The sequence below is a fragment of the Solanum verrucosum genome, unplaced genomic scaffold (assembly GCF_900185275.1).
Source record: "Solanum verrucosum unplaced genomic scaffold, falcon-dt-bn FXZP01000182.1, whole genome shotgun sequence".
NCBI classification, from domain to species: Eukaryota; Viridiplantae; Streptophyta; class Magnoliopsida; order Solanales; family Solanaceae; genus Solanum; species Solanum verrucosum.
The window spans coordinates 2,253,156-2,266,822 of NW_026020378.1; the positions used below are offsets into that span (position 1 = coordinate 2,253,156).

Below are 13,667 nucleotides of genomic sequence, written 5' to 3' on the forward strand. Positions count from 1 at the left end.
CACCACTTTTGCAATTTTCCTTGAACAACTGTGGAGATCCCTTCACTCAAAGCCCTACAGATTTCCATTCAAAAGATTTTGAAGTAGCTGTTTTAGATTGGTTTGCTCAACTCTGGGAAATAGAGAAAGATGAATATTGGGGATGCATTACTAGTGGTGGTACTGAGGGAAATCTCCATGGCCTTTTGGTTGGGTAGGTTTCATTTCCAGAGGCGGATCTAGTTTTTGGGCTTCGAGTTTATTTAAGCATAACATTAATATAGTCGGAGATGTCTAAATGATGTATGTGCTTTTATCACTTTCACTATGCATTTGAACAATATATATTTGTGCAGAAGAGAGCTACATCCTAGTGGGATATTATATGCATCAAAATATTCACATTACTCGATTTTCAAAGCAGCAAGATTGTATCGAATGGAGCTAGAAACGATTAACACTTTAGTTAATGGGGAAATTGATTATGAAGATTTGCGATCAAAGTTACTTGTCAACAAGAACAAACCAGCCATCATCAATATCAATATTGGTAACAATACATATATTCTTAGATCTTATAACATCACTTTGGTAAATTAGTCATACAGACAGATTTAATCTCGAAATAGGATTAGTCACAAGGAACCGTAAAGTTTTTTTATAATCTTCAAAGCCAGTACCTGACAAATGAGTAGATACTATTTGCATAAATCATCAAAGACTCTAATCATCTCTATTTACAATTATGTTTGTTTCTCACAAATATTAGAGTCTCTGCAGCTTTGGAGAACATAACAAACCTCCTTCATTGATGGCCTACCAGATGGTGATGCTCCTGTACACATCACTCCTAGTTTAAAAACACTTCTCATTTGTTCCAAATTACTTGTTTCCATCACTTCTTTATCCAGGGCCTCGAGAATGGAATTCCCCTCTCTGTAGCACTGTAGCGCCCATTGTGCTAGATTCATTTGCTCATCCCTGAGAATGGGTTCTCTCCCTGTTGTCAATTCTAATAACACCACTCCATAGCTATAGATATCAATCTTTACGTTCACTTTGAATGTCGAGCCATACTCTGTCAGGACCGAATATTAAAATTTGATATATTATAATTGGATTTTAAAAGATTGAATATTCATACATGTTTGAACTGTAATGTACCTGGTGCAATGTAACCAAATGTTCCAGCAATAGCAGAAGCTGTCTCAGGATCGTCATCCCGCCTGGATAGTATTTTTGCTAGTCCAAAATCTGCTATTTTTGCATTGAATTCTGAGTCCAGAAGGATATTGCTGGACTTAATGTCTCTATGAATGATGGCTCGAGTGCAATGATGGTGCATATAGCATAGTCCTTGAGCTGCACCAATGGCTATATTTAGTCTCTTTCGCCAATCCAGGGCCAGGGTACTACTTTGACCTGGTGATGCTTCTCTTTTCCTTCCGTGAAGCCATTTGTCGAGGCTTTGTTTCTCAAAGTATTCATAGACTAGAAGCTTTCTGTCTAAACTTGAGATGCAACACATGAGCTTGACAATGTTGTTGTGTCGAATGCTACCAAGTGTTCTAACTTCTGCCAGGAACTCCTTTTGGTGTCTTCTACCTGATTTTTCTCCATGCCCTATGCTTTTAACAGCATAAGTATTGCCTGTTTGATCAATCACAACTCGATAGACCTTCCCTGATCCTCCATTTCCTATTATGTTTTCGTCTTTCAAGCTAGACAAAATGTCTTCTGTAGTCACCTTCAACTTCTGAAATGAAATGAACTTCATGTCATCTTTGACATTCTGCTTCTTTGTTTTCCAACAATGCTTTCTGACCATGTAAAATATCCATGTTAACTGTATAGCTACCCCAACTCCTACAACAGAAATAATGATAATCAAGTGTTTTGGTCTCGAAGATTTTTGAACCTCATCAGAGGAGGAGCAGCTTGGTAGGCTGGGGATGGATAAGTTGTTGGATGTAGAACAAAGATTGGACTCATCAAAGCAATTCTCTTCGTATGTTAACTTCACAAATTCAGCAGAAATTCTTCCTGAGAGTTTGTTGGAACAAAGCCTTAAAGTATTTCTAGGCCTAAGATGTTCTATACTTTGCGAAATATCTCCTGATAACTGATTATACGACAAATCCAGAGCATGTAGTCCAGGTAAATACCGAAATCCCTTTGGTATAGAACCAGTCAATTGGTTATGTGAAAGATCCATATCGTATAAACTAAACAAGTCCATTTCATCAGGTATCACACCGGACAAGTAGTTGGAACTTAGCGACAGGTGACGCAAATGATGCAACTGAAACAACTGATTTGTAATTGAACCACTTAAAGAATTATGTGACATGTCCAATTTCACAATATTTTTCAAGTTACCAATATCTTCTGGTATCGAACCGTTCAGGTAGTTCTCAGAGAGATTAAGATTTTTCAGCTGGGATGATGATATTTCTTTTGGCATCTCACCAGACAACATATTACCATTAAGATATAAATTGAGTAATTGTTTCATCTCAAACAACTCACCTGGAATCCGGTCGCTCAAAGAATTATTGGACAAGTCCAAATGTTGTAACATTGAGCAATCTTTCAGGCTTACTGGTATGATTCCTGAAACATTGTTGTTGGAGAGATCAATGAAGGTAAGGTTCTTGAGCTCACATATTGTCGATGAAATTGTTCCAGTAATGTTTTTTCCTCCAAGATGTAGTTGTGTCACTACCCTGTCATCGATGCATGAAACTCCTGACCAAGTGCATTCTGAAGAATTCAAATCCCATGACTGGAGGAACTCCGAATTGCTCCAGTGTTGTTTCAATTTTAACAACACGGACTGTTCCAATTGTAAACTTTCTTGGAATGACGGACTAATTAGGACGGAAAAAATAAGGAAGAACATTTGCATTTTTTCATTGATACTTCCCATTGTGTTCCTTTTCATTTGGTAGTGATAGTGAAGTCAGTATGAATAGAATAAAGAGCTCATACTTGAAGTCAACGTAGTTATTTCTGTTTGAAGTAACTTCAATTTTGCGTTATTTAGGGTGGAAGCTGCACTGTACTTTCCTAATAAATTAGTGTGAAGCAACATTCATTGACTAGTTGTCTCCTTCTGATCAACTCCAGCTGCCAATTAACATTCACTATGAGTTGTAAATCATTGGTTTATCGTACTTTATTGCTTTAATAAATATTTTGATAGAATAGATTGTATCATTTTATGTGACACATCAATAATTTGAAGAATAAATTTATAAGAAAGTAGGATACGCAATAGAACTATTATAAAATATAAAATATATTGTTTTGTTTAATCTTTTTCATTTTGTATGATATGATGACATGTTTATTTTATTATTTTTTAAGTTAATTGGGTTGATATTCCAAATGTTTTCTTTATATGCATTAGGCCTATATAAATTTTATACTAATAGAGGACAACAAAGTTAATTGGGTTGATATTCCAAATGTTTTCTCCTTAGGGTTGTACTTATGGTGCATTAGGTACCCCTTGTTCCTGTGGTTCAACATTTCTTCTAGTCGGACGACCTCTGACAGCTCTTCGTGGAGGCATGATCTGAAAGACACTCGCACACACGAGTTAGAAAGAGACTTTATAGAGATACACTTTATCGCACGAAATGAGTATGAAAGAAATGAGATAGTTTCCTAAGTGTCGCAACCTCCTAATTATAGATGTGGCGCGCTTCACACCGATAACTAGGACTCTACAGATACGGCTTCATAGACTCCCTAGGACTCTTGAACTATGTGCTCTGATACCAAGTTTGTCACGCCCTGAGCCTACACCCTGGGCAGGACTGGCACTCGAGAACCATTGTTGGCCCAAAGTGAACCCTTGGTCTGGCTTACTTGCTCAGCGGAAGACTTAAACACAAGAAATAGTCTCAAATAAGGAACGTATAAAATAAACTTAGAATGTCTTTAAAGAAACATTCAAACTAGCCAAGATGACTACTCAAGTCTCATAGAAAAACATTTGAAATACAAGACTAATGAACTCATATCTAACTACTTATCTATGAAGCCTCTAAAACTTATATGGATGTCGGGACAAGACCCACGGCGACATCCTAATGGACTAAATACTGAAAGCAATAAAAGGGATCCCGAAAGCAATGAGGCTCACCAACAACTCTGGAGCTCAACTATAATCAACGATACGCTGGATACTGATTTTGGTTACTTGTATCTGCATTATTAAAAGATGCAGGTCAAATGGAATTAGTACATTGAATGTACGAGCATGCGAGGGGAATACTAAAACAAGACATAAGCTTGACAGAAACTAAAAGAACAAACCTAGTCTTAACTCAACTCAACTGAATTGAACTAAACTCATTTCAATATAAAGCAATAATGTAAATGCAATATAAAGAAAAAGCTTTTTAAAACATGGCTAACAACTCTGTGTATTTAGAAATACAATAGTAATGTTGATGTGTATGCAAGGATACAATATAACTCTCAAATGTATATAAAAATACAAAATAATACTGATGTGGGAATTTCACTAACCGACAACCATCATTTAAGAGTTATTGTGATGATACAACATTTTGCCTCACGCTGCCAGGGTCATCCTATACCTTGCCGAGGGTATAGAACTTGACGACTAAGTGGATCCACTAGTCTATGCTAAAAATCACTAAGGAATCATCTAAAAAGTAAGACCCATTTCTACCCATGGTGGCTACATGGTTTATGGGCAGGGGCGGAGCTACAGCCATCGAAGGGTGGTCAGCTGACCACCCTTCGCCGAAAAATTAAACGATATAAAGAGGTCAAATTCTGTATTTAAGGGATAAATAATTAATGTTGAACAACCTTAACATAAACTCTTCCGTGGCACAGTGGTAAAGCTTGTTCATTTCCACCCTTTGTGCGCAGGTTCGAATCCAATGGAGCACACAACCGTTTTAATTTTAATTTGATATAGAACACAACCTCGCACACCATTATCATGTTCCTCAAGTTTCTTAATTATTAATATTAAAATTTTAATAATATAGAGTAACATATATGAATAAATTATTTTAATTTTGAATATTAAAAATCATGTATTTCTAATTTTTATCTAGGATATAATGTACTTTCGAATGGTGAAAACAAAAAAGGCAACATTTTACATTAAAAAAATTGTGTTTATATATGTTAACAACTTTAAACCCAAAGCTAAAATCAATACATGCATTTTATCTTCTTCTTCTTTTTAAGAAAAAAATTCCTGCTGGTGTGATTTATATTTCGTAAAGCTAGATGCATTTGTTCTATCAATATTTCACTTTAAAAACAATAATCATATTTTTTTATCATATAAAGTCAATGCATCAAAAAGAAGAAGAAAAACTCGATTGTTTATATTTGATACTGACAAATGTTTAGATCGTTCATGGTAGAATCACTAGGTTAAATAAATAACATTCAACTCATTTATTAAAAAAAAACAATTGAACACCCTTGATGAAATTTCTGGCTCCGCCACTATTTATGGGGGCTGGGAGTTGTTTGAACTCTCCTTCATATCGGTGCTCAATACTACTCCCAAAATATGTACTAGCTCTTATGTTTAAAGACATACTTCTTTCTCTAGTTTGAGATAATTGCTCAAAACTTAGCTCAAAGGCTATCTTGGAAAACAAAGCTTCCTCTCTTGCTTAATTGTGAAAGCATTTACTCTTTAATGAAAACTAGCTCAAAGGCTCTTTTGGAAATCAAAATTTCATTTCTTGTTTAAATGTGAAAACATTTTACTCATTGGGAATACATAGTCCCCATATACTCTTTTGAAGAAATGAACTTCAATCATTACTCTTTACTCAACTCAAAACTCAAGTCTTAAAATAAAGTTAAAACGTTTGTAAAAGACCTTTGGAAAACTCTATGAACTTCTCTTGACTTGACTCTTAACTTTCCTTGAATTGAATTATGGATTCAAGGCTCATGATCTCATGTTATTGATGATTTCATGTTGTTTAAACGTATCTTAGAGTGTAGGAATCAACTAGGAAACATAGGTATGTTTCAAGGAAACTAGTACGAAAAGATGTGGGAAAAAGTAGAAGACCAGACATCCTTGGCGCTCTGAGTGGCGCAGGGCGCCAGGAGCAAAACTTCAGAACTGAAGTTGGGGCGCTCTGGCTGGCGCGCGCCTCAAGCCCCAAATTTCAGAAACACTTCTGGGGCGCTCTGGCTAGCGCGGCGCCCTAGGCCCCTGCCAGAAATCCTCAATTTTTCTTGGTCGTTTTTCAACTTTAAAACCTCTAGGTTCGATTGGTTCTTACCCCAAACACTTAGATTCGACTACATAACCAAAATATGCAAGAATCTACTCAAAACGACACCTAATTTCATGAATTTGAACTCAAGAAACTTTCAACAATATTCATCAAGAACTCAATTCCTCTAATTTCAAGAATGACAATACACTAAAATAAATCATGATTGGCATGTGAGTGAACTAACCCAACGAAGTGTGATCTCACATACCTCGTAGCGATCACCCCTTGATGAAATCCACAAGCAAAATCCTCAAGAACGATGAACTTTGGCTCTTTCTCCTCTTTTCTCCTCTTGCGTTCTTTCTCTAAAAACCCTAGCGTGAAATCTTTGAGTGCGTAAACTGACCAAATTCAGTTTAGACCCCTAAGTAATGACCAAAAACGAATTAATTTAATTGGGTAATGAAAAGATCATAATACCCTTCAAAAATCCGGTTTTGACTTTTCTTATCTAGACTGCCCAACTTCAAATGGACATATCTCACTCATACGAACTCGAAACTGAGCAAACTCGGCGGCGTTGGAAAGATAATTAAAGCATATTTCCTACGGTATCTTGTAGAATACCTAAGTCATCATGAGATAGTAGTTATGGTCGTTTGAAGTTGACCCAAAACTCATACTATACTTAATTTTGTCAAATTTCCAGATTTTCATTATTTCCAAAAATGACTCTTTCTAATTCTAACTATTTCTAGTTCTTTCAAATAGTGAGGTGTTACGGTGACTTTCTTGGTTTTGAAAGTAACATGTATTTTTCTTCTCCTTGTTAGAGTGGGAAGAAATCTCTAAAAGTAGGGTTTCTTCTAGCCTAGAAAAATAATAAGTTTTCTATACGATACTTGCTCACTCAAGTATTGAAAGAGTTCACATGTGAACTTGGGATCATTGTAGAAGACTACAAAGTTGTTGTCTATCTTGTGGATATTCGCTTGAATGTCCGTCTAACTTGTGGATTCGGTTGAAGGTATCTACTCACGCTTCAAGAGGTAATTCTTAAATTAAATTTCAACAAGTTTATGTGTTCTAGCATGATTATATGTGTTCTAGCATAAACATTGGTTATCTATTATTCATGTAAGCAGTATGATTTTGGTATGCTTTTGTTGTGCATATAATTTTCCAACATAAACTCTGTTTGGATGGTTGTTACGTCATATTGTATCGTACTCTATTGTTTTAATATATATCACGATTGAATAGATTGTATTATTTTCCATTGTTACATAATATGACACATAATAATTAAGAAGAGTAGGATACGCAATAGAACTATTGTAAAAGATAAAATATATTCTTTTGTTTAACCTTTTTCATTTTGTATGATATGATGACATGTATATTTTATTATTTATTACTTAATTGGGAAGACAACTTAATTTTGTAGAAGACTACAAAGTTGTTGTCTATCTTGTGGATATTTGCTTGAAGGTCCGTCTAACTTGTGGATTCGGTTGAAGGTATCTACTCGCGCTTCAAGAGATAATATGTAAATTAAATTTCAATAATTTTATGAGTTCTAGCATGATTATATGTGTTCTAGCATAAACATTATTAATTATCTATTATTCATGTAAGCAACATGATTCTGGTATGCTTTCGATGTGCATATAATTTTCCAACATAAACTCTGTTTGGATGGTTGTTACATTATATTGTATCGTACTCTATTGTTTTAATAGATATCATGATTGAACAGATTGTATCGTTTTCCATTGTTACATAATGTGACACATAATAATTAAGAAAAGTAGGGTACACAGTATAACTATTGTAAAAGATAAAATATATTCTTTTGTTTAACCTTTTTCATTTTGTATGATATGATGACATGTATATTTTATTATTTATTACTTAATTGGGAAGACAACTTAATGCTCCACAGTTGGTTTAGTCTATCCCCGCTATCCCCGCTCAACGATGTAGTTAGGCTGTCAATTGTGGTAGACGGTTAGAGGTCGGGAGATCATGACTATATTATCAACCCCATGAATCAGCAACTAGATAATCAAATAAGTTGATAAAAGTGATGCTAAACATGATTGTTAGTTAAATCATAATCCTAGATCGCTTCATTCATTGATTGTGTGAAATATCTATCTTTTCTTAGTTAGTTGCTTTTTAGTTATTTTATCTTTATTTTTTGTTTAGTTAATATATATTCATCTTTTGAAATCCTCCCCTTAAATAAATTATTAGAATTAGTATAGTTTAGTAAATAGTTAATAGACAAGTATTTGGGTTCGATAATCCGATTCTTTTAAGAGCAACTATATTACTTGCACGACCACGTACACTTGTGTGTGCAATTGGGAGCAACACTAAGCTTACTACTAAGAATTTGCTAGGAAGAAGTAGTAAGGCTAAGTAATAGAATTTGCAAGATTTCCTTCATGGAAGGCCTAGCATAAGGGATAGTACTGGTGCAAATAAGCCCCAACTTGAACATGGAACTCATTTCGTTCAAGAAACATGCTTCCTTGATTTCTTCATCAATAGCATCAACCACTACATTGCCTTCTTCATGGTGGTTCCATGCCCATTGTGCAAGGTTTATATGCTCGTCTCCGTTAATTGGTTCTCTCCCGGTAACCAGCTCCAATAACACCACACCAAAGCTGTAAACATCAATCTTGCCATTCACTTTCGATATGTATGCATACTCTGAAATTCCAATTAGAATAACATGGTATTATAAAATCAATAAGAAACACGATACATACGTACACTCTGGTGTGTTGTTGTTTATTTCAATATGAGAACAGTGAAATATACCTGGAGCTAGGTAACCAAACGTGCCAACGATAACATAAGCAGTCTTTGTCTCTCCCCACTTAGCCAAAACCTTAGCCTGTCCAAAATCTGCAAATTTGGCATTCAACTCATGGCCTAAAAGGATATTACTACACTTAATGTCACGATGAATGATTGGAGGAGAGAACTCGTGATGCATGTAACATAGACCTCGGGCAGCACCAACTGTAATTTGCAGACTAGTACGCCATTATTCCAAGACACGATTTGTCGAGGCAGTAATAGTTTTTTCACTTCTTCTCTTCTGATGCAACCAAAACCTTTGAGTTTCCACTAGAAATGCAATATAATAACATCACCAATCACGATAAAGGAAAAATATTTGTGTTGAAATAATAGTTGCATAAGTTAGTTAGTGACTGCAATGCAACATCAGTGCACAATTCTGTTTTACTGTTTCACTGTTATATTGAGTTAGTTAGTTTGTTACTGTTTCAGTGTGTTACTTGTAGTTTGTTAGTTAGTTTAAAATGTTGATAGAGCTAAGTAGGCTAGAAGTGTCTAGAGACTCCTAGATGATTATACGAGTCTATAAATATTGTAATTGGCAGACATTGTGAAATATACTTTTCATCTTATTCTTCTCAAATAATCTTTTTCTGTTCAAATACAATTTCAGTATGTTTGCATATGGTATCAGAGAAGATTTGTCAATGTATATGTAGAACAGGCTAGAGACGAAGGTTGAAGAAGATTAGATCTGTTGTAGATTATTGATTCAGAAATGGCAGGTATTAAGATAGATCCGAGAGATCCATTGTATATACGCCCAACTGATGTATCTGGTGCTGCATTGATTCCTATCAAGCTAATTGGATCAGAAAACTATGGAGTTTGGAGTCGATCAATGAGAATCGCGTTGTTAGGGAAAAGGAAATATGGATTCGTGACTGGAGCCTGTAGCAGAGCATTGTGCAAGGATGAGTTGCATGAGCAGTGGGAAATTTGTAATGCAATTGTCTTATCATAGTTGATGAGCTCTATTAATGAGGAATTGTTGAGTGGAATTCTTTATGCAGCAAGTGCATATGATGTATGGAAGGACCTGAAGGAGAGATTCGATAAGGTGAATCGCATGAGACTTTATCAACTACATAGAGAAATCAATTCACTCATACAAGGTACTGATTCAGTGTTGAATTATTTTACTAAGTTGAAGAGTCTATGGAGTGAATATGATGTTGTGGTACCAGCTTCAACTTGTGTCTGCCCAAAGTCAAAGGACTATACAAATCACCTATACGAGCTTAGACTAATTCAGTTTTTGAGTGGTTTGAATAATTCGTATGATCAAGCTAGAAGACAAATCCTATTGAAAGGAGTTACACCTACTATAAATCAAGAGTATGCAATGATAATAGAAGATGAGATTCAACATTTGGCATGTATGACTGGTGTGGGTGAAAGAGTTAATCCAATTGCAATGCAGGTGAATAGAAATGCAGAAATCGGCTACGGAAATCAGAACTACAAAGGAAAGAAGTGTGACTATTGCCATTTCACTGGACATACTAGAGAGAATTGTTATAAACTGATAGGTTATCCTACAGATTGGAAGTAAAGAATGAAAGTGAACTACAATAATGGAAATTCAAGAGGAGCAGGTTCTTAGTCTGGAGGATTTAACAATGGACCTCAGTATGGAAGTCAAGTCAGGACTAACTTTACTGGAAATAATTCAAATGGAGATGTCAGTTAGAATGCATCGCAAACCTATCAGGAAGGGAACAAAGAGGTTAATAATGTTGTATTATCCAAGGCTCAAGCATTTACAGATGGAGAATACAAACAGATCATGGAGCTTTTGAACAAAGATCTACATGAGATAAAACAAGTCAATATGTCAGGTATGTCTACTTGCTTATTATCTCATGTAGAATCACAAGAATGGATAGTAGATTCTGGTGCTACATATCATGTGACAGCAAACGAAAGTGTGTTTTCAAAGAGTCGTGAAGTAAGGGATAAGGTCCATCTTCCCACTGGTGCTAAGGCAGATATATCACACATATGAGAGGCCTTTGTTTTTGAAGATGCAGTTGTACAAGATGTATTACTTGTTCCTGATTTCAAGTATAATTTGTTATCAGTGTCCAATGCCATTAAACAACTGTCCTGCTTTGTCTCATTTTATCCTTATTTTTGTGTGTTTCAGGACCTTCACAGTGGCAAGGTGAAGGGGATTGGTAAGGAGAAAGGGGGATTATACATTTTCAAAGGTGCACATGGAATGAAGGAAACATATAAGGCTCAAAAACATCAAAGTCTGATTGCAGGAATAGTAGTGCAAGACAACAAACTATGGCATAAGAGACTTGGGCATCCCTCAACTCAAGTTCTGAAGTGATTATCTCTTTTACAACATAATAAAGACATAGGTTCCTTGAATACTTGTCATGTATGTCCTTTAGCTAAACAAGTTAGATTACCATTTCCAATTAGTGAGAACAGATCAACTATGTGTTTTTTATGTTATACATGTAGATCTATGTGGACCATATAAAATTCCAACTTTTGATCAGAAACATTACTTCTTGACAGTTGTGGATGATTGTAGTAGGTACACTTGGGTTCATTTGTTGCAATTGAAGTCTGAAACTATTGTGGCACTCAAAAATTTCTTCTTAATGATCAAAACTCAGTTTGGTGTGTCTGTAAAAGTCATAAGGTCAGACAATGGCACATAATTTTTTAACTCCCAATGCAGAGAATTGTTTCAATCTTTAGGAATAGTGCATCAAAGTAGTTGTCCACACACACCACAACAAAATGGTGTGGTAGAAAGGAAGCACAAACATATATTGAATATAGCTAGGACTATCAGATTCCAATCTCACATGCCAATCAAGTTTTGGGGACTGAGTGTTAATGCTGCAGTATTCTTAATGAACATGTTACCATCATCAGTTACAGGGGGTAAAAGTCCATTTGAACTGTTATTTTCTAGATGTATTTCCTTGTCCCATCTTAGAGTGGTTGGTTGTTTGTGTTATGCCTCAGTACTTCCAAAGGGAGATAACTTCTCAGAAAGAGCTAGACCTGTTAGCATGATGGGATATTCTACTACACAGAAGGGATACTTGTTGTTGGATTACAACACTAACAAGTTCTTTGTCAATAGGGATGTCATTTTTCAAGAACACATCTTTCCATTTGCCAAGGATAAAGTCTCAGATAATTGTTCCACAAACTTCTTAGTTCCTTATGAAGAATCAAATGATGAAATGAATCAATCTCCTGAAGTAGAAGTAGAAAATGTTGATACAACTTCAGACACAGTGTTGGACAATAATGCAGACCTTGGGTCTGACCTCTTGTTATCTGTTGAGGTATCCACTCATATCAACTTAGTTCCTACATCACAGAATGCATCACCAGCTGGGGAAATCATTGAAACACCTTCTTCAACTGGTATTACTCCACCAAGAAGAACCTCTAGAGTTTCTCAACAGCCTGTGTGGATGAGAGACTATGCAGGACCTAAAACAGGAAAGGGCATAAGATATCCACTGGCTAGTTATCTTTCCTATGATAATACAACTCCTAACTATCAATGTTATTTGAGTAAGTTCTCCATATTAGTTGAACCACAAAACTTTGGTCAGACTGTTAAAGATGAAAAATGGATATAGGCTATGAAGTTAGAGGTACAAGCTCTTGAAGATATTCACACTTGGGAGATAGTTTATCTGCCCTTGAGAAGAATGTAATTGGTTCAAAATGGGTATATAAGATTAAATATAAAGCAAATGGAGATTTAGAGAGGTTCAAAGCTAGCTTAGTGGCAAAAGGATATAGTCAACAAGAAGAGTTGGACTATCATGATACTTTTTCACATGTTGCAAAAATGGTGACTGTTAGATGTGTCATTGTCTTAGCTGTTTCAAAAAGGGTGGTATTTATATTAGATGGATATATACAATGCATTTTTGCAAGGGGATTTAGATGAAGAAGTGTATATGGAGATGCCAAAGGGTTTCAAGAAGAAAGAACAACATAAGGTTTGTAGATTACTTAAGTCATTGTATGGACTTAAACAAGCCTCAAGACAATGGAATATCAAACTTACCACAACATTATTAAAGGCAGGGTTCATTCAGAGTAATCATGACTATTCTTTGTTCACTTGGAAAAAGAATGAAGGAATGGTTATAGTCTTGGTATATGTTGATAACCTCCTTATTACTGGAGATAATGAGTCTATGATCAAAGAAGCAAAAGAAGTGTTGCATCAACAATTTAAACTCAAGGACTTGGGAGAACTTAAATATTTTCTAGGGATTGAAGTACTAAGATCAACACAAGGAGTTATACTGAATCAGAGAAAGTATATTCTTGAGTTTATTTCTGAAACAGGTCTTGCAGGAGCAAAGCCATCATGTACACCCCTTGGAATCTAATTCTAAGCTGACCTCAGTGGAATATGACAAAGCTAATGGAGTCATTGGAGATGCTGTGTTAAGGGACATTACTGGCTATCAGAGGTTGGTTGGGAAATTGCTATATGCAACTATAACCAGACTTGACATTAGTTATGTTGTACAGGCAGTGAGCCAGTTCATGCAACAA

General features: G+C 35.5%; 2 protein-coding genes across 2 annotated transcripts; both read right to left on the reverse strand.

The window, feature by feature from the left end:
- Nucleotides 1-639: 639 nt before the first annotated feature.
- On the reverse strand, nucleotides 640-2,853 carry LOC125838516 (receptor protein-tyrosine kinase CEPR1-like). The gene is made up of 2 exons (XM_049517564.1): nucleotides 1,144-2,853; nucleotides 640-1,057 (listed from the first exon to the last, which is right to left on the reverse strand). The coding sequence occupies exons 1-2, from the start codon at nucleotides 2,558-2,560 to the stop codon at nucleotides 723-725; spliced, it is 1,752 nt and encodes a 583-aa protein (XP_049373521.1). The 5' UTR covers nucleotides 2,561-2,853; the 3' UTR covers nucleotides 640-722.
- Nucleotides 2,854-8,611: 5,758 nt separating this feature from the next.
- Nucleotides 8,612-9,237, reverse strand: LOC125838876 (receptor protein-tyrosine kinase CEPR1-like). Its single transcript, XM_049517896.1, has 2 exons — nucleotides 9,060-9,237; nucleotides 8,612-8,948 (listed from the first exon to the last, which is right to left on the reverse strand). Exons 1-2 carry the CDS (start codon nucleotides 9,235-9,237, stop codon nucleotides 8,629-8,631), a joined length of 498 nt encoding a protein of 165 aa, XP_049373853.1. The 3' UTR covers nucleotides 8,612-8,628.
- Between the last annotated feature and the right edge of the window lie 4,430 nt (nucleotides 9,238-13,667).

Bases quoted from the DNA above. Each gene is read 5' to 3' on its own strand.
- LOC125838516 (XM_049517564.1), bottom strand. From the start codon at position 2,560: ATGTTACAACATTTGGACTTGTCCAATAATTCTTTGAGCGACCGGATT. The intron at 1,058-1,143 runs GTACATTACAGT...CGGTCCTGACAG, and splicing joins ATTTGGTTACATTGCACCAG to AGTATGGCTCGACATTCAAA.
- LOC125838876 (XM_049517896.1), bottom strand. From the start codon at position 9,237: ATGCATCACGAGTTCTCTCCTCCAATCATTCATCGTGACATTAAGTGT. The intron at 8,949-9,059 runs GTATATTTCACT...TTGGAATTTCAG, and splicing joins GTTTGGTTACCTAGCTCCAG to AGTATGCATACATATCGAAA.